This window comes from Chroicocephalus ridibundus, chromosome 7 (genome assembly GCF_963924245.1).
Source record: "Chroicocephalus ridibundus chromosome 7, bChrRid1.1, whole genome shotgun sequence".
In the NCBI taxonomy this organism is placed as follows: domain Eukaryota; kingdom Metazoa; phylum Chordata; class Aves; order Charadriiformes; family Laridae; genus Chroicocephalus; species Chroicocephalus ridibundus.
The window spans coordinates 26,432,549-26,452,511 of NC_086290.1; the positions used below are offsets into that span (position 1 = coordinate 26,432,549).

The 19,963-nt window shown below is 39.9% G+C and overlaps 1 protein-coding gene and 1 long non-coding RNA gene across 4 annotated transcripts in view; one reads left to right on the forward strand and one right to left on the reverse strand.

Annotated features, from left to right (window-relative positions):
* The window catches only part of CHN1 (chimerin 1), a 106,520-nt gene that overhangs the window by 48,193 nt on the left and 38,364 nt on the right, over positions 1-19,963 (reverse strand). For all 3 annotated transcript variants that reach the window (XM_063340472.1, XM_063340470.1, XM_063340471.1), the window contains one exon: positions 7,272-7,560. In XM_063340472.1, the coding sequence (XP_063196542.1) occupies positions 7,272-7,560 (289 nt within the window). The remainder of the gene's footprint in view (positions 1-7,271; positions 7,561-19,963) is intronic.
* LOC134518150 (uncharacterized) overlaps positions 7,567-19,963 on the forward strand; it is a 40,231-nt gene continuing 27,834 nt past the window's right edge. The window contains exon 1 of the long non-coding RNA XR_010071884.1: positions 7,567-8,318. This is a non-coding gene — a long non-coding RNA (uncharacterized LOC134518150). The remainder of the gene's footprint in view (positions 8,319-19,963) is intronic.

Consider the following 19,963-nt stretch of genomic DNA (forward strand, 5'->3'; position numbering starts at 1 on the left):
GATCAGGCGCAGGGTATACACTCAGGGTAATTACTCCCCACACTTTCGCTGGTCTGCGAGTCTGAGAGACCAGAAACCACCCCCATCGCGATTTCACATGGCAGCCGCCTGTCTCAGTATAACTAGACACCGGACTTTCTGGAGACTCTGTCTTTGTCAGACCATAGAAGAGCCACACTTACATGAAAAAGCAGAAAGTAATGCGAAAAGTCATCTCAGTGAGCAGTCAATGACTTGTACCCATGACAAAAGGCTGAAGAGGGATGCTGATGCTGATCCTCAACCGTGCTCACCTACAAAACGGGGGAAACCTGTCTACAGGAGAAGCACCATGATGGGAGGCGCACCGTGCATTTGAAATGCAACCTGACCTAAGCCATCCCTCACCGTCTGAAGTTCGTGGAGCCTTATTTGTTTTGAACCTTGTAATGCCAGACCAGCAATATGCAATCAGGCTACCACCACAAGCATGCGACTTTAATTTCACGTTAACCCCACACATTATTGTGTGAGCATTAAATGAACGTGCTTTGGAGGCACAGGTGTGCGCACACACACAGAGGCAGGCAGGTGAGGTCCTGCGAGGCTAACTGGAATCAGCTGGGATGCCATCTGTAACCCACAGGAACTAATGGAGCACAGCTGAGCACCGACCAGAGCTGGCAAGGAGAGAAGAAAGAATTTGGCCTGGGAAAAACAGGAGAGTTATGGGACCATGTTTAGCACTGGAGCTGAGCTACAGGTCCAGTGAGAAACCCTTAAAAAACAAATCTGGCTTGCTAGTTTATCCTTTATGAGCACAAGATACCAAAAAGAGAAAAACTAGATATTCTGTGATCTGGAAACTAAATTAGCAAAGTTTATGCTTCATTTGTAAGCTCTGAATCTTAAAACAAGACCAGTTTATATAATCTTTTTAGTGTATCAATTTTACTGCCACACTGAACATAAATAAGGGCTTAAGTTACTCTCAGTGATTATGAGTAGAAAAAGCACCCTGCACTTTGGAGAAAAGAATTTTCTTTGTGCTGATGTCTGCACACTGGACAGCACGTGCGATTTGCTCGCCTTTCGTGGATCTTAATAAACATATTAGTTTATTATTATTAGTTTACGAACAGTTAAGTTAAAAATGCATATGCTTATAAAAGGGCATCATAACCATTTGCAGTCTTAGCTTGAACCGTATGTGCCATATATAATGACATATATGGCACTAGATCCCTACCACCATAAATGCTAGTGGACAGAAAGGGAAGATGAAGACGACTGAGGCCGGGGCAATCTGCAGAGTACGATGTTGCGGATACACGGGAGCAGCTAGCTAAGACGCAGGCTTGTCTTTCATCCTGCTAGGAACTTTCTTGGTATTGACAAAGTTGTCTGTGCTTTGAAGTCTGCTGAAAGATGGGCTAAACCCAGAAAAAATAAATAGAAGTTTTTGCCTTCCGCAGAGTTATGTTTTATTTATAAATTACATTAAACTTACAGAGTGATTGTCATGGACACCCGCGCAGGGACTGGAAAGGAACATTTGTGAGAAAAGAGTTGACAATCTCCTCAAGTTAACCCATGGGATTCTTCAGTGCTCAGTCTCCTGTGTCTTTAAATGTACTTTAAGGTAAACATTTATTAGTTGTATTTTTAAAAACATTATTGCTTTGCTGCTATCCTTGTTATAGGTATGGCTTGTCTAGAGTTTTATACATTAAACACCCATCTTTTCTAATAAAAATAAGTTAATTCAAGTAAATGGAAATATACAACATCCAGCATCAAGATTGCTTCACTCTCAAAGCACAATTTCCTCCCTGATTATTAAGACAACATCTTCTTCTTAGTTCCTATCGGTCCCAGCATTGGCATTCCTAGGCACCAAAGTGCTGTTCAAAGCTGTCTTCCTCCATCACAGACCTTGCTAAGGGGCCTTATGCTTCTACAACAGGCTACTCTAACTCCCTCGGCTACATTTTCTGATGTCCTTGCACTGAAGATAAAATAAACTTTGGTGAAGGAAGGTTTAAAGCAGATCTCACTAACAGATTTGACTGAGAGCAAAAGCAGAAAAGCAGTAGTGTCATTAAGGAAAATATCAGTGTCAGTTCAAGGTTGGAAAGTGAGACTGGTCCCTCTGCAAACGCCCGTAAGTATGACCCTTGATTTTGGATGCGGAAGCCGTTATGAATCCGTTAGAAATGTACACAGACACTGCAATTAACTTTGTGATCTGGGTTATCTTCAGAGGCAGGCTTAAAAGCTTGTTTCCCACTAAAATGACACAGATTTACATTTCCAGATCTCCTTGCACAGGGTTGCAGACAATCAGCCTTCATCACTATGGAGGAAAAAATGGTATCACCACTAAGGTCATTAAAAATAGAACAAAAGAGTGCTTTTGTTGGGTGACTGCTGCCACAAACCTGCTCTTAGTTCTTTCTGTCTGTAGGAACTGAACTGAATATAGTACAGTCTAGAAGGGGTCTTTAATTGATATGCAGCCACAGAAGTTTCTTGAAGAAATAGCACTTATCACCAAAGTAAACATGAATAGATGTGATTCAGTTACTATCCTAACATTAACCTCAGCATTTCATTCTGAAAGACGGGATAACTCATAACCGATTATTTCATATTCTCTTAACAAATATTAAATCTTGACTAAATCACTCATATAGCTTCTTACATTAATATCTCAAAAGCATGTCAAAATGAAAATAAAATCAAGTTTTGTAGGGCTTTTGAGAACGGCTTTGATATATGTATCTAGGTATTTATTAATTTCTGAGAGCTACCATTTTCATAAGGTATTTAACTGAATCAAGTCATCTGCTCCAAGGCCATAATTATCTTTGAGAGTGGGGAACGTACAGAGATCCATCAGTATTCAAGGCACGGGAGGAATAGTAAATCTTGTGATACTGGGTATTATTTCCACTTCCACGCTAGGCCATACAGACTGAATCCACATGGGAAGCCTTCTTTCAAATGAATCTTAGCCCTCTCTTAACACACAGACCACGATGGCTGCACAATTGAGTTCCGAACAATCTGCAGACTGTTTTGGGAACCAGCGTTACCTTTTTAGCACAGCAGCTAACGCATCTATTCAGGGCATTCGAGCATGACAAGCACTCTCCTGTTTTCAATCCGCACTCCTCCAGTTATCTCTATTTATTAGTTTCTTTCATAGGTTATGAAAATCATAAATCATTAACCAGGAATTTTAATTTTAATTTTTAATATATACTTGTATATGGTAAGCAGTTATACTCCTTCTCATAATCAGCGAAGCACACGCTGCGCAGTGGATTATATTCTTATGATTTTCCTATTAAAAACTGCATCTTAAATCACGCCACAATATGGTCTCTTGCAGGACTCAGTACTTCGGAGTATTGTGATTTGTGTCCTACAATCCTCATCTAATGATTGCATAATTTCTGTCTTTTCATCTTTCACGGTCTTTAAATCCGTCCCCTTTACTGAGGCTCAGTTTTAATGCATTGCATGTGACAAGTCACCCAACGCATGCTGAATTCTTCTACTACAAATTAATTGCTAAAAAGAGTGGGGAACAAATAAAGTATTATCAGTGCATGCTGGGAGGCATCTAACACAAATCTGTGGCGTTCCCTTCTGCTGCCCCACACCAAACTGAAGGCTAGATGAAGTGCTCTTTAATATTCCATTCTCAAGTTTGAGGTGTGCTCTCTGGCTGCCCAATTTCCTCCACTTGACTTCATGGCAGAAAGCGCAACTACATTCCCACCAGCTGTTCCCAAGTCAGAGTCTGTGTCTCTCCTTTCCTTCTTCTGAAGGATTTATCTTTCATACGCCACCCACACGGGATTCAGCAACAGTCGCAGGCACAAAGTTTAGATTCGGATCTGAACAGCGTCAGAGTCTGCAAATCTAGGAATGTATTTTGGCTCAGGATGATCCATGTTCAAGACCCAGACTTCTTCCTCTCTTTACAGAACAGGAAGCACACTGCACAGGGAGAAGCTGTGTGGCTACAGTATAAAACTGATAAAGATGCATTAATTGCCAAATACGGTACCCTGCAGAAATTTTCATCCTCACCATGGGGCTAATGTTGTAGCACACAGATTCGGCTGTTTGGATCATAAGACAATGGTTTTTTTTCTTCTGGATTTTGGACAATTTCCTTTGTGTTCTTTGTTAGAACTGTCAATATCACTTCAGTGATATTCTCTTTATACTGGACAACAGGAATCACTGCCACCTCTCCCACTGAAGAGAAGGAAAAACTACTTGTCCTATTTGTAAGTGTCCGATAAGAAAGCTTCCTTATATCATGATTAAATGCTTCATAATAAGGTAAATACTACATTATTATTAATTGAAGTTTTCAAGTAAATTTCAATAAGAAGCAGAAGCCTATACAAAAACGGTAAAATGATCTTCTGAGCAATTTAGTAGAGGATATGTATATTTTCCTTATTGCATTATTATTATTTTACCAAAGAAAGCCTATAAACTAGCAGAGAAATTGGCTCTTCTGTTTACGCGGATATTTAATCTCTCCTGTTTCTCGTGCTAGCCTCTTAAATTTTTATAGTAGGTAGGTTTTTAAAAAAAGCCAGAGAAATATTTCCTGTCATCCAGTACTCATGCTTTAAATGCAAATTATTTGTCGAACAAGTATGTATCTCATGATTTCAATGTTTTTTCTATAAAATTAACCACCAGATGGGATTCAGTCACCCACCTGCACAGTCGTCCAGCTAGTCCATTACGTTCACCCCGCTGAACCTGAAACAGTTCTCCCAGGCTGTCAAGGTGACAGCTTTAGTGGGTGTGCAAGTCGTCGAGTCCCCCAGGCGGTGGTGGCAGACACTTGGGTAAGCCCTCTGAGGTCTCTTCTCCCCACCACTCCTACACTGCACATAGCCACCACTCCCCATGCGACATTCAGCGAGGCCACCACCGTACCTCTCCCCCTTCCCATCCTCCCCCCATCCTGTGGCTAACAGAGGGGGGAGAAAGGATCTGGCAAGCATTAGCTGACGCTGGGGCTTGTTCCAAATGCTGAGGTTGCTACTGGGATGAGGTGTTGGTCATGGGGTTGAATGCCTTATTCCCCTTGGAGATTTACTGGGTGAAGTGACACTCAAGACGCTCTGTGTCATCTTCCAGCAAAGGCCCTGAGAGGTGTAAAACCAGTGAAGATGATGTGCACCAGTGAAGACCTCTGCACCACTCCACAGTAAAAAGGATCACACCGGGCCTTCCCCGCACAGCCACAGGTAGTAATCCCAACCGGATAATGACTTGAAAATTAAACTGAAATCTCCACATTTAACTGTACTGCGATGTCTGTGTGCCTCGCTGTGTCCACATCAACATGTTTCCAAGACAAATAAAGAGAAAAGGTTCAAAAGCTGGGCTTCAGCCAGTCAACACCATTGCTGTCGAACTATGTTGCAGACGAAGCCACTTTAGTTGCTTATAAATTACAGACAAATGGGGTGGGATGTTGCAATTACTTGACTAACCTCTCTAAAGGTTTTTCACCTAAAATTTCAACCTCTGAGAAATATTTCATAGTTCTTGAACTATTTCATGAAAAATATTCCAATAGGCGTACCCTGTTGATGAGTCTGACATAACACCATGTGATCCATGGAAAAAACATAATTCTTCAATAATAATAATTGAAATCCCTTTACTGTGAAAACTTTTCGTCAGTCTAAAAAACGTTGTGACACAACAGAGTTCTGTTATCACTTGTAAGATGTTAAATGCAGGAAGAGTTAACTTTACCAAAGGAACCGAAAGCGGTGACTTCCAGAACTCTTACAGAAGATTTTCCACCAGGCTTTGCATTATAATGAACTCTCTGTGATAACACGCAAAAAAAATCCTTTTGAAACAGCACGCTGCAAGTCAGTGGCTGTCAGGAACTGTAACTGATAAGTCACCCCTCAACTACTGGTACCTAACAGGCAAGAAATTGGATATTTAACATGGTCAGCTAGCATCAATATCCCCAGCAGTATCTCTTTTGTCAAAATGATCTGATAACAGTGAAGACTCATACTTTAAGCTAAGTTGGGTTCTTCATCTCTCAGCAAAAGCAGTGCAGGATGACAGACTCTGCTGGAGAAGGATTTGAAGGACCAAAGCTATGAGCTTCCCCTCTCCGTGGACTCTGTATGGAGCTTAGCTTCACTACAGTAGTCATGTATGTTGGAAATTGTCAGTGAGACCTTTCCTCCACCTCAAGAAAAACTGAAATCACAGACATAATTCTGACTGGAAAGGCAAACAGATGATCCCAACCGAGGTTCGCATTTTTTCTAACCCCTATAAGCCTATTAGATACTCCTAACATCATTCTGAAATTTGTGAAATAGGGGAGCATATCAGACTATTATACATGCATTAACACCTACACATATGTAATAATACAATTTAAAAGGTCTTTCATATGTCTGCTTTTCAATAAATAAAGTATTTAGTTTAACATGACGGAATTTACATTATGTTTTCTTTTTAAGTTTAATCTCTGTCACACAAATGAAGTTTCAGGCAGCTGTTTTGTCTGCCTGATACATTCCCAACCTCTTTTAATATTTCTGTTTCCACCGGTTCTAAGATTTCTTTGTTGTTCGTTTTTCTTTTATAATCCAGGACGCAGTTAGTTCTCAGCTGATACTGCAACTCTCTGAAGAGAGCAATCCTTCGTAAGTCTGGCTGAGGCCAAAAATAGCTCTGTCGGCTTCTGACAGGCTGAACTTAGCCAAGTGAAATGTTTTAACATTTTATCATCTTAATGAACAGGCTTATTTATAATGTGGACAACTTTACCGTCATTGTATGCAGACTGCTGAATAGATTATGGAATGCATTTGTTTGGGGAACACTCAATATATTAAGAAATATAATTTTTGACCGAAGGGCAGTTGGTTTAGACACTGTAAACAAATTTAAGATAAAATATTGTTAGCCCGTTTGAAGTAAAGGAGTAGCTTAATGGTAACATCTATTACTGCGAAAATACCTGAAGAAAGGACCTCACAATGATAAATAACTAAGCTCCAAATCATAGAAACCTGCAATATGCGAAAATTACCATTAAAACCCCCTATAACCAGTTTAAATATTACTATTAATGCAATACTGAAAATAAATATGTAGACTAAATATCTACAGATATCTGTAGCACTTTATAGTCGAGGGGGAGGGTGAAAAGTACAAAATAAAAAGTCTAACAGAAAAAAGAGCGTGGGTTAACAGTTGCTTACCCTCTTTTCTGCTACCTCATCCTCTCCTGTAGACTCTTTGCCATCATGTTCATCTCTCAGGGTTGGCATATGTTTTTTGTGTGCTGGCTCTCTGTTTAAAGTTGTATATCCTATGTGTTCATAAATTGGATTTATTGTCATCTTGGCAATGTATTCAGCTGCCTTCGTTTCAATATAAAGAGTAATCAATCCATCTGTCACCAGGTCATGGATGGACTCAAAACGTTTCTCCCCAACAAAGTGCTTTCCATCGTAGTAGAGTCTGAAGTTTCTGGTTTGACTTCCAAATCTGCCTCAATGAAATGGGAAAGTTGTTTTTTTAAAGAACAGTAAGCAGAATAAAGAAGAGTAAGCAAGCCTTTGCAAACAATAAAAAAACACTTTATCACTTAAAGCTGTGACTATGCTCTGTGTCTGGTCCAGACGAGAATGAAAAACTCAACTACTACTTAGCACAGATAGGAAGGAGAGATCAACAACAACCGCAGATAGATAGCCAAAACAGTGACTGTCCCAGAAGGAGCTGTTTGTTCCCTTATTCTTTTAGCCCCTCCATTATCCCGTGGAAAAACTGAAAATTACTTCACACTCTTTATGGCTTTTTTTAGCACTTTACTACTGCATCGGCGTAGTCAATTTGCTTGGCTCTGATATGAAGAGTTCTCATAATAGAATCCTCTATTACAGTTGATCAATACGGAGTTTTGATGCCGTCTCGGACCTCTGCGCCCCTGCTTGCTTGCAGGAAGAGGCCATTCAGGGTTCAGCTGAGCTTCAGTGCCAACAATTACACTGAAGCAGAACCGCTGCCAGAACTGGAGCAGCACAGGACAAAATGGCACAAGGGCAAGCATTCTTTATTCCTGGCCAAAGGCCAAGGACTAACTCTTCCAGCTTTGTACAAAAGTCCTTCTGTGTTATGCTTGTTAAGTCCTGAGCTTCAAGCAAATCTTTGTAACATACAGGATACATAACGCGTAAACTATCTGATGCTAGCAATTATGCAGTCGGGGTGGAATAGGATTTCGATACAGCCTCTTAGCAACCGTAAGTATGCCAATTTTACCTGAATATTAGCATATTTTAAAAAACTCTGCTTTGAATCTGCAATAATGTTCTGCCTGAAAGCAATCTAAACATATGAAAACACACCAGTGTTTGCACTTGGCAACAGCCAGGTTGTTCTCCTGCGGAGAAGATGGAGGCAAGAAGCTGCTTTCACAGCTCACTCCGGTGTTACTCCTTGCTCAGACAGCAGCAAGGGCGGCTGCTCGGGGTATCGGGCCCCCTCGTGAGGTCAGATCTGCCAAATAGATATTAAAAACTAAATTTGAAAGGATGGATTGCTTTCATTTTACAATCCAATGCTTCGCAGGAGATGTTAAGGAACAAGGTAAACACTGGTGCTTTGCTGAAGTGGCTCCTTTTCAATGGGGCCTTGCCAAACAGGGGAAAGCATAATTTTAGACCTTGCCTCGGGTGAAATATTGCACTCTTCTTGCAAATATGGGCAAAACCACTTGTTCTTTGATGTGTTTTTTTTTCTTGTGTTCTGAAACAAAATGCCAAACCTTCCCATCCCCCTATCAATAACCTGACAGTGACTGTAACTTCAGGAGCTGCTATTTTTACACAACGCTCAAATGTGAGGGGGCCCTCAGGAATCTGCATCCTGCTCAGTAAGAAAAGAGGACACAATGCGTAGGAACTACCTGGGCATTTGACTGGAAAGGAATTGGTACTTCTATGCGCATTTTTATGCCACGCAAACTAAAAGTTCACTGAATTAAACTCAAAAGCAAGAAATCACAAAATGACAGAAAAAAATACATTTTTACCCAATGCTAATTTCATCACAGGATGCAATTCCGAATCAATAAAAGTCTCTCAGGAAGTAGAAAGATAATATCCCAAGTTACAGCAGAAGGGGTAGGAACATGCTCAGGCTCATTCTTCAAAGCATCTGTCTACTCAGCATCGTACATGGTGAACAAGCTTTGACCATGAGATGTGCTCCTCGCGTATCCCCCTCCACCATCAGAGAAGTCAACGCCGGCCAAGAGTGCTCAGCACTTTGCAGCGCCAAAGTGAGCAACCTTCACTGTCTCCGGCTCGAGTCAGTGGGATAACGCACGTGGAGTACATACAAGCGCTGCGATGTTCAAATTTGACAGGAGGACAGAACAAGTTGGAAGGTGAAGAATAACAGGCCTTAAATGACAGTATGCAATAGAATTATTTTTATTAGGAGACGTAGCAGGTGAACTGCTGCAGTAACATATGCTCTGACACTACTTATAGCAGAGTTTTAAACAAGCTGGAGGTCACTTGTTGCTCTTAGCTTTCTAGAAGAGAAAGTATTACACTAATCTTATCAAGAGAAGATAAGGCACAGAAAAGCTTCTCAGGGCCTATTACTAAGTACACATGGTGTCTCGATTGTAGTAACATCCTTCAGAGTCTAAAACAAAGTTCTGAAGAACAAGACGGCCAAATGCAGAGAACAAATAAAAGTTCTCAAAAGATTACTCCTCTTCCCATCAGGGTCAGTAGGTGCATGGTTCTACCCCAGCTGTGTTGTACTGAGCAGCCCCTACGCCGTACATCTGTTCAGGCTGCTGCCCGTAAAATGTGTCTTTGAGAGATGCTACAAGGCATAGGATTCCCAAAAGTACATAATCTTTATCCCGTGGCTCCTGACCCACATTTCAGCATATGAGTATCTCATAGACAACGTTCCGCAGTTTTAATTCTTTAACAGCCCTCCACACCCAAACTCGTCTCTCTCATAAACCTCACTAACAGACGGAAACTTCCTCCTGTATGGATCTGAGGAACTGCACATTGATTCCTTTTGGCATGCATGGCCATCCAAAGGTACATTCAGCTTTCTCGGTTTAAAATACATTACGATAATTTAACAATTACCACTTAAAGAAAGGTATTTAGACAAACAAATTACTCTGCATCAGCGTCACAACAACTTGGAAAAGGTGCTTGCTTCTCAGCTGCGCGAGGTCAACATTAAATGGTTTGCCTTTATCTGATTTTCTATTTGTTCCAAATCAAACTTTTCTCTCTCTATTAATTTCTTATTGGATATGTTGTGGGGAAATGTGTTGTTTTTCAAATAGAATCCTATTGGCAACAAAGAGGAAAAAACCCCACCCCAAATCCCCACAAACCAATGAAATGCCAATCTCTTACAAAGACTGCACCGCCAAGAACGTGTCTCAGAATCCTGTTTTATTTCTTTCAAACTCATTTAAATTTCTTCCTGACCCCACAATGATACCATTTTCATAAAATCACAATATAAATGCAAACATACACGTCCAATTGCAAATGATAAATTAAAATGTAACCTTCAGTCCCTTCATTCTTACTTAAAACTATGGTTTAAACTTTTCCACTAGCAAGAATATTTCCCTATGTTTACTTTCTATAACATTACTGCAGCCTGGTTAATTATACATCACCGTGGCAACTAAGTAGAGCCAAGATTTGATATTGCAACTTCCTGATGGTCTCTTCCTAAAGGCGAGCGCTAGTACCAGCTGCTTTTTGTTTAAGAAATAGAAAGCAGGACACAGATAATGTATGTTCTCTTTTGGTTTAAACAGGGGGAACATTAGATGTTTTTCCAAGAAAAAGAAATAGACCTCTGACATGTCAAACAGTCTCATTGTGTCCATTCTGCATTTGTTTGCAAGCAGCAGGACTACAGAAAAAAGACTTTTTTTATTCCAAGTTGTCTGAAAAGCAATCACTCTGTCTAGTCCCTTTGGTTGCCAGTGGGGCAGAGCAGATAACAACGTGGGAAAATGGATTAAATAGTAGAGCAAATGTGGCTAGTAATAAAGGACCGAGGAGCTGAATTAGGTATCATAGCGTGAGAGAGACGGGCTTCAGAGGCAGCCACCTACTCTGTATGCAGCATTCACTGGTGAAACAAAAAGAAGTGGTGAACGACCGAGAGCCCATCCGCACTTTCTTACCATCTCAGAAGATGGATTTAACAGTCCACATACACAATCGTACAGTAGCTATTCACCTCTTTCACAGGCTGTTTCATGATGAGAAGAGTATCCAGACAAAGGCATTATTTAAAATGTGTAGCTGCAACCAGACCACAAAGTGAACGCCCCTCAGGGCTACTTGTGTCCTTACTAGTTTCAAGCATCTTCATACACTGAGCTGGGAAATCCAAAGTTCTATACATGTGCCTGAAGGTCACATGGACTTAATTTTCCCTTGGAGAAAAAGTGTCTTAACATGCTTTGCGGCCAGAAGGTAGAAGTCTCACTTAAAATTACGTGCCAGAATTTCAGCTCTAACTTCTGAAAACTCTCAACCAACACTTCAGACTAGAGGCTTGACACTCCATAAAAAGCCACAGAAGCATAAGCAATCTTGCAATCAGGACTATCTCCTAATCATGCTGTGTTCATGTGAAAGAAAACAAATAATCCCACAGATCCTCTTTTGGCACGTTTCCTTGTCAAAGAAACACAGGTCTTGCATGCAGCCAGAACCTCTTGTACACAGTTATCCCTGAAGGTCTCCAACTCCTGAGAGCAACTACTTTTGGGTTGTTGGTTTTTATTTATTTATTTATTGCCAACAACATTTCTTGGGACAGCCTGGGAATTGTGGAACTTACCATCTTCCCAGAGAACCTGCCTGACAAACAGCATCATCTCCAAAACCTCAGCAGTAGTCTACAGCAACACAATACGTGTAAATGAAATCAAATGCATTAGGGATTGAAAGTAAAGGTGCATTTTATCCAAGCGGAGACAAAAAATCCTCATTGCCTGACATGGCTGAGAAAGGTGGCAGAGTACAGTCACTACAGAGAGTTTTCCGGTGCCATTTGGAAGGACAGCACTGGCCGCCTGCCTGACTATTGCTGAATGAACATTACTTAGGTATAATGCTATCCCTAAAACCTGATGAGACCCATTGCACTGGCGGAATGCATGATAGTTTAGTTTAGCATGGACAAAGCGTGGCATCCTTCAGAACAGAAAACCAATCCCAGAGCTGGAACTGGAACGCGTTGACCCCATGCCAATGCAGCCTTCAACTCACTTCTGTCTAATCGGAATCAAGAAAAAAAACAACCCAGAGCTGGTGCTGTATCCTTCAGAAGAGCCTCCAGCAGTCTGTCTCAATTGAGACTGAAGACTCTTTACCTGCATCACTGCCCAGACTTCCTTGTCCAAGAGGAAAACTGTATTGTGCAAACAGCAGGCAGCGAGGACCAGAGCAACGTCACTTTCCTGGGGATCATGGGGACTGCCAGGGACAACACAAGTGAGAGAGAGACAGCTGCTCTGGGGCATCGGCAGTAGGTAACAGCTGCTGGAAACAAGGAAGACTGAAAGTGTTATCAGCCCTTGGTACTTGTAATGGTGTGTTTCCCAAATAAATCTAACAAAATAATAAGAAAAGTCTTATTTTGCCTCCATGTCTTTACTTTTAACAGCTGATTTTCACCATCTTATACTCTGAACAAATGTCAGCTGATCGAGGACCATGTATGCGATTAAAATGCAGTAGGATCACTTAATGCTTAAGATCACTCTTAATGTTCTTGATCAGAGATAGATCATTTGAAAATAATCTGTTTGGTTCTGAGAAGCTCTGGTACAGATGTATTACCTCTTCTTAGTGCTGTGCTTAGTGTGCCCTATTCCATTTGAACTTTTTATATCTTTTTTTTATTTATATAAAAATATAGAATTGATTTGATGATTGAATCAGCATCAATTAACAATGTTTTGGGCAACGTTGTACTGCTTTTTCTACCCAATGAAACCTCCATGCCTCCTGGGAAAAGGCTCACAGTGGTTAGTCATTAAGACACATTTGAAGTCTATACACACATGGGAAAGCAGTAAAAGCCTGGTATCTTCTCTTTAAATGAAAGCAGTATTTGGAAACCTATGTCAACACGCCTTCTGGCAATGTTATTAGCAGGAATGTTAGTAACTTTCCTATTTTCGTATCAAGCAAATAGTTATGTTTCTTTACCAAAAATTTTGAAGAAGTGTTCTCCAAGAGTTAATTTTACAGTGTGACTTCATGCTACTGAGGGATTTCATATTACTTCAAAGCAGAACTCTGGTTTAATTCTTCTAAGCAAAGGTGTCAACGCTTACCAGGGTCTGCTCAGCAAACTTCAAAATGTGTGTGCACATTTTACTCTGCTTATATGTAACAATATTCATGTTATTGTTTTTCGGGTAAATTTAGAAGTAGGACAACATCAGATCTGTAATGGAAATTCCACTGCAATCACATACTACGGAGAGAGAACTGCCATAGCATCATGCTCAAACATGGTCATTTTTGTTTCACTTAGAGCAGCTTTTCCTACAAGGGTTTAAGTTACTCACGACTGTCACATTTCTTTTTTGCTTCTATAGGTTTTCTCACTCTAAAAGCAACTTGGTCTTAATTTATCTTACTCAGACAATATGCATATTTCAATTCAGTATATCAAGCAAACCCGAGAGGTAGACATCAAGTGAAAACCCAAAGAAATATCCTTATCATAAAATAGCTTCGCAAGTGCAAAAATGGGTTTTGGAGAGCAGAGTGGAGAAACATTGTTTGTTGTTCCTGTTTTTGTTTTGTCTTTTGATGTACACTCTCCAGGTTGTCGTTCAAGGTCTCTAAATTTCTATTTAAAAAAAAATAAATTAAAAATTGCCTTAGATTAAAAATAACTACAGCAAGATTTCTCTTCCAGAGAGATTTTGGCAAATCTGATTTGCCTTAAGCCACTGTTAATCCTAACCTTACAATGCAAGTTTACTTAACTTACTTAAAGCTATTACACAATTTGCTACTTAAGTTGTTTTCTCAATGTATTCTACCTCTGATCTTCTAGTAATCACTCACTGCTTTTTCGCAGTGAGATTTGCCAACATACTCATCCTGCTCTCTAAAACACTTTTTCCTCAAAGCTGCATTCCTTAACAACAAACAAGCATAATCATGCAAAATGAAATATGCAACATGCACTGTTAGAATTTTTGGGGCTACTAACAGCTGATCGATAAAGATCAATAGCTTTTCTATTATTATATTCTGGTTTTCTGGAATACAGTTTCTTCCTTCGTGCAAGTGAAGCAGTACACGGGACAGATACCAGTTTATTACTTAAACTGTTAGAGTTCATTTACTCATCTCAAGTTATAAAAGAAAAAAAAAATATTAGGTTGACTCTTGCTTCCTAGCAGCCATCAAATCAGAAGGAGCTATACCTAACTCAGCTGAGCTACAACAACTATAAAAGAGAGAGAAGGAAGAGGAAAACTGGGACAGAAAACATCTATTGCTGTCAGTTGTTCTAGCGTTTGAATAATTCATAAATGTTTTGTTGAAAACAATTATGAGATTAAACAACAGTATGAGGCTATTGGGTATTATTTTGAAAACATATTTATAAAGCATCCACAGTATCTACAGCTGAAGGACCTTTTGCTTATTGATGAAGTACAGGAAAAAAGTTGTTTCTCCAAACACAAAAATTTATAAATGCGTATTTCAAAAGCATACAAAAGAAGAGGCCAACCAAGAGGACCAACTTTAAGATACATTTCTAACTAGCATTTGCTGAAAGCAATAGAGCAAAAAGGCATTCCAGTTGAAACTGCAGAGGACACAAAAGATATGTATCCTTTTGATAGGGGAGAAGAGGAGAGCGCAATGTATGCTATGTACACGTATACACAGTTTAATTATCGACTGATTCCATTACAATTTGACTTTTTACTACTTCAACTCCAACAATACCTAAAAGCTTCAACCCAAGCTGACATTATACACCATAAAAATAGCACCCTACAACACAAATTCCTGCTCAGGAGCTGTGACTGGGGCTAGTCTGAGAGATGGGCTACAACTTGCAGTTTGTCTGGGTCATTTTTAAGAGATCCTAGACTTTTGTACTGAACCAGTATGTGAGATAACATGGGAAAGAAAATATCCTCTCTAATGGAGAAATGAGGCACGGAAAACTTAAAAGCCTCGAGCCGAGTCATATGTGAAGCCAAGAAGTGAGCCCAGATCTTCTGAGCTCCACCGCAGTGCCTCACGAGCCCAATGGCTCCACTGTGCACCAGATGACAGTAGATCTTTGTGGCGCAGCAGGAGCTACAGTCAGAGGTGAAGGATGCGGCATAAAATGAACATGAGCTATATGCACTGAGCACAGACAGCTCTTGGACAAGTTACCAAAAAGTTCACACCACCACCAAAGCAGAGAATATTCCTCTGAGAAGTGTTGAACTTACACGAGCAGGAGAAAGACTGCAGCAAACTGAATTGCCAAAGATAAATTAGACACCCCAGCCAAAAGAAAACAGAGCTGACAACAACAACAGATGGGAAGAGGAGGGAAGGAGAACAGGAACACAGCGAGAAGACGTGAACCATAAGGAAAAAAGCATTCTAGTCTGTGGGAGGACCTAGGTAGCCAGTTAATTACTCATTAAGGTTAGTAGCTATTTATTATTATTCTAAATACTTAAGCGAAGCCATCTCAGCACTGCCCAGGTGCACTTACGTAAGGCAGATGACATGCAGGACACCTATACCGTTTACTGGTAGCTGAACCTTCCACGTTATTGACAAAGTAACAGAGTGTATTATTTAGTATGAAATTTTATGTAGGAAAAGAAACTTCTTTTACGTGGAAGATCATTTAAATAGAGGTCCAATTGTTTTACTTTGGAGCTGAAAAGCGAGCTCCAAAATTTATCAGCACACTTTCCCCTGGGGCTAGCACTAGCTCGTGTGATGTACCCAGCCAACAAGATGACAGCTTTAGTTTCAGCAGAATGTAAGCCTTCATAAAAGAAATATTTGGCTCTTCACAAGGAGAAAAAAAAAAAAGGCCCAGCATATTAGCTGGCATACCTGTTGTGTTAGCTTATTAAAATAGCTTTAAGCATGAACTGTTTCTTTCATCTAAAATAAGCCGCAGATACCTGAGTGGCCAATTTTTGAAACTCGCCTGAATTCTGCGCCTATGGAAGTGTGACAGGCTGAGCCTGTGGGAGAAGGAAGAGTCCGTCCCCAAGTGCCTCCTTGGCTGGCCACAGAGGAAGGAGAACTCTTTTGCCATTTCATGCAGAATAAAGAAAACTGATCAAAATGGGTCAGGCTGAAACATATTTATCCCACAGGTATGTTTGACCACATTTTGGAGCAATTGTATTTAACCCAGCTAAGCTTTAAAGGTGGTGCGTGTGCGCGTGTCTGTACACACAGGCATATATGGAGTTTCCCAGGTTTCTCAGCTGGTGACCAAGGAATATTGTGTAAATATTTTAGAAAGGCTTCTCAGAACTGAACTCAGCCCTTGCTACTGCCAATGAGTGCCTGGCATAGAGTTGTAAATCAGGTAAAAACCACACAGGTGGAGAGATATGCAACGTTTAGTCTTTAAAATGGTCTTTATAATTTTTGCCTACCAACTAACATGATGTCACGATACCGTTACCAAGGTGAAGTGAAGAAATGCAGTCAGCTCCTGTTTTGCTGGGCTCCCTCTGACTGCTTACAGATCAGCTGCAGATTCAGGATAAAGTATGACCAAATTTTACTACAGTCATAATTAAAAAAACACCCATAATTCAGCTATTACCACATAGAAAGTTGTTTCAAGCAATTCTTCTTTCCCCAGTTCCTCTCCCATGTCCCAGCCTGTCCAACTAGGCTTTCCAGCAGAATGCAGATGCACAGTTTTAACCTCCGAATTCGAGAAGCCTTTTGCAAATGTTGAATTTGACACGTGTAAGTAATCCCAGGGCAATCAACGCATGTTCTGGAAGAGCACTACACGTGTCCCAAAAGAACCCACTGAAAATGAACATCATTCGGCTACCAAAGCAATTGGCCTCTGAAATTAAAAAGGTTCATTTGCAGCATTATGTTTTAATAGCCTGCCAATTATGTCTCCTTTTAAAATATCAGTGGCTAGTTTCTTAACGCAATTTCATAATTTAGGGAGAGGGAACATATGTATCAATTCCTTGCACAATACATGCAGTTGGTCAAAAACATGAAGGATTACTAATATTTGACATTTATTTTGACTCAAGAATTCTCTCCCAATGCCATATAATCTTGAATGTGCCCTAACCCCCAAACATAAAGAAAACATGACTCATAGTCACGGCTAACATTATTACTTTTTTTTTTTTTTTAATCATGCTGCAGAGCCTTATTTCAATTCATTCTCAGTATCACAACAATAGAATTTGCAGGAAGGGAAACCATGGTAACCAACTAAACGTGCTAAAGCAGATATCTGCTCAAAAGAACATGCAGTACCATCACACTTCAACGCCTACCACTAGTACAATCTCTACCCATTTCCTCTTTATCCTCATCCTAATTATTAAACAAGCTCTCAACCACAAAAGGCTACATTGCGAACCATGTCTTATTGTTACTGTCATTTGCTGTAGGTCCTAGAATTAAGGCCTGTACTAGTCTTTCGCCAAATTTATAAAGCAGATCTAATACCTCCAGGAATTAATTAGGAATTTTCAGTTCTTGTCATCTGTTTGGAACATCTAATTAACATTACAATGTATTTTATGTATTTTTATTGTCACAGAGACTGGCTGATATGTATGGACATACATACATACCTACAATAATTTTCTCTTGTAATTTTTTTCATTCCTTAGGGTTGCAAAAAAATCTCAGTGGCATCCTCTGATTAATTAATTAGTAAACATTGGTGAATATTACTGTTCTTTTTTTTTTAAATAAGCTTTGAGAAACCACATCCATGATTAAGTACAGGCATTAAATATAGTAGTAGGGTGCTGATTTGCGGCTCTCATTTGTGTTCGTGCTTCATTCTCTTTTATCCAATGTCTGAACTGATACAATTTCCCAGGCCTTCTTAGGCTCTGAACAGCAATTTTATTTGAAGGACGGCTCTGAATATTTAGCCAAACTCACACACTTAATAAACCATTTAAATTATCATTTTCTTTTTCCCTAAAAACATACTTCCACCTCTGTTACAAATTCTGAGAAATTTGTTTCCTGAAAACAAAACCGCTCTTGTTGCAAATTTAGATTTAAAAGGTAGTTGGTCTTAAAAAGTCATGATGCAAATTAATTGCACAATAATGGGTGAAAGTAGGCAAAAATAGCTCATCAGAAGATGATCAAAATACAGCTTCTTATATAAGTGGAAAGCAGATTTTACTGTAACTCACCGGCAACCTTAATAACTGAAAAGTTTTTTTGGGTAAGAATCACTTTTTCTACCTTATTAAAGAAGAAGAAATATTCAAAATCTTCACTTTGAACCCAGTTAACTATTCCACAGTATTGCACTAAGAATATTTGACTGCCTCGGTTAAGCCTGCAAAAGATACTATTTGCCCTGTCCTATATTTGATCATTAAATAGGTGCCAGGCTACGTCTGTAGCTATCACAGCTCACGAACAAGATCTTTAGACCTACTAAAGCTAGCTCTATAAAAGCATCGGAGCCTAATGCTCCACAGTGGTCAAAAATTCATTTAGAAGGGTTTACAGAACAAAGAAAGAAAACTCCATGGCCCACTTCATCGTGAACAGGATGTGCAGTCCTCGTCCCCTCGTCTCCAAAAGACTGTCACAGAGAAAGAGAAAGGCACAGAGAAAGATGATAGAGACAATGAAAGGTATGGAACAGCTTCACTACAAAACCTGAATGCATAGCCTAGGACACGTCAACATGTAAGGAGAACAGCAAGGGTGACATGAGTGGCATGGAAAAGGTTAAGTGGAGATCAACTGTTTGTTGTTTTTTATAATACAAAATCTAGGGAGCACCCAATAAAATTGGCATCTTCAAAAAAGGGATGCTGCTTCCCATAAAACCTAGTTAGGGCATGGAACTCATGCTACAATTGGAGACAGTAAAGTCTACGAGGGTTCAAAAATATGCTCAGAAAGCCACTAGACAAACATCAAAAATCTCTCCATCAAAAGCCTGAAAAAGCAGCAAAGATAACAATCCTGCTCAGAAGTCCCTGAACAGCAAATTTGCAGAGGCTGGGAGAACACACCATGGAACAACTACTACATGTTCATCTTGCTCTTACGCTTTTCTTTCAATTTCTGCTATTAATGGCTACTAAAGAGTGGATACCAGAATGGACTACGAACTGGTCCTTTTATTTGACCCAGTGCATTCATAGTCGGAGAACGTGCTAATACATTAACAGAGACAGATAACCAGGGAGAAGCTCTTTGCAAACAATTACCCAGATCTGCCCATTTTATGATGATTTAGGGCATCCCTTAGAGTAACTTAAAAAGAAGTGAGATGCAGAAGAGCTGTGTTAGGAGTAGAATGGTCCATAACAGAACCTTCATGCACCAACAGCATTTGCATTCTGTACATTTTGGCTGTTGCTGAGGGCTGTTGCTTGGTGTGATTGTCCAATCTGTTCCAGATTTCACAAAAATATGTTTTTATAACTGTAGATTCTGTCTGCCTACAAAGGAGTTATGATTCGTGGTATTACTAGTTTATTCTTTATCTTCTGGAAAGACCAAGTTTTTTTTAACAAATGGAAATCTTCAGTGCAGAGCAAAGACAACCCGAGCATTTCTGGAAGATGCCCATTATACGTACAGTCTAGATCGGAATGAGCAAT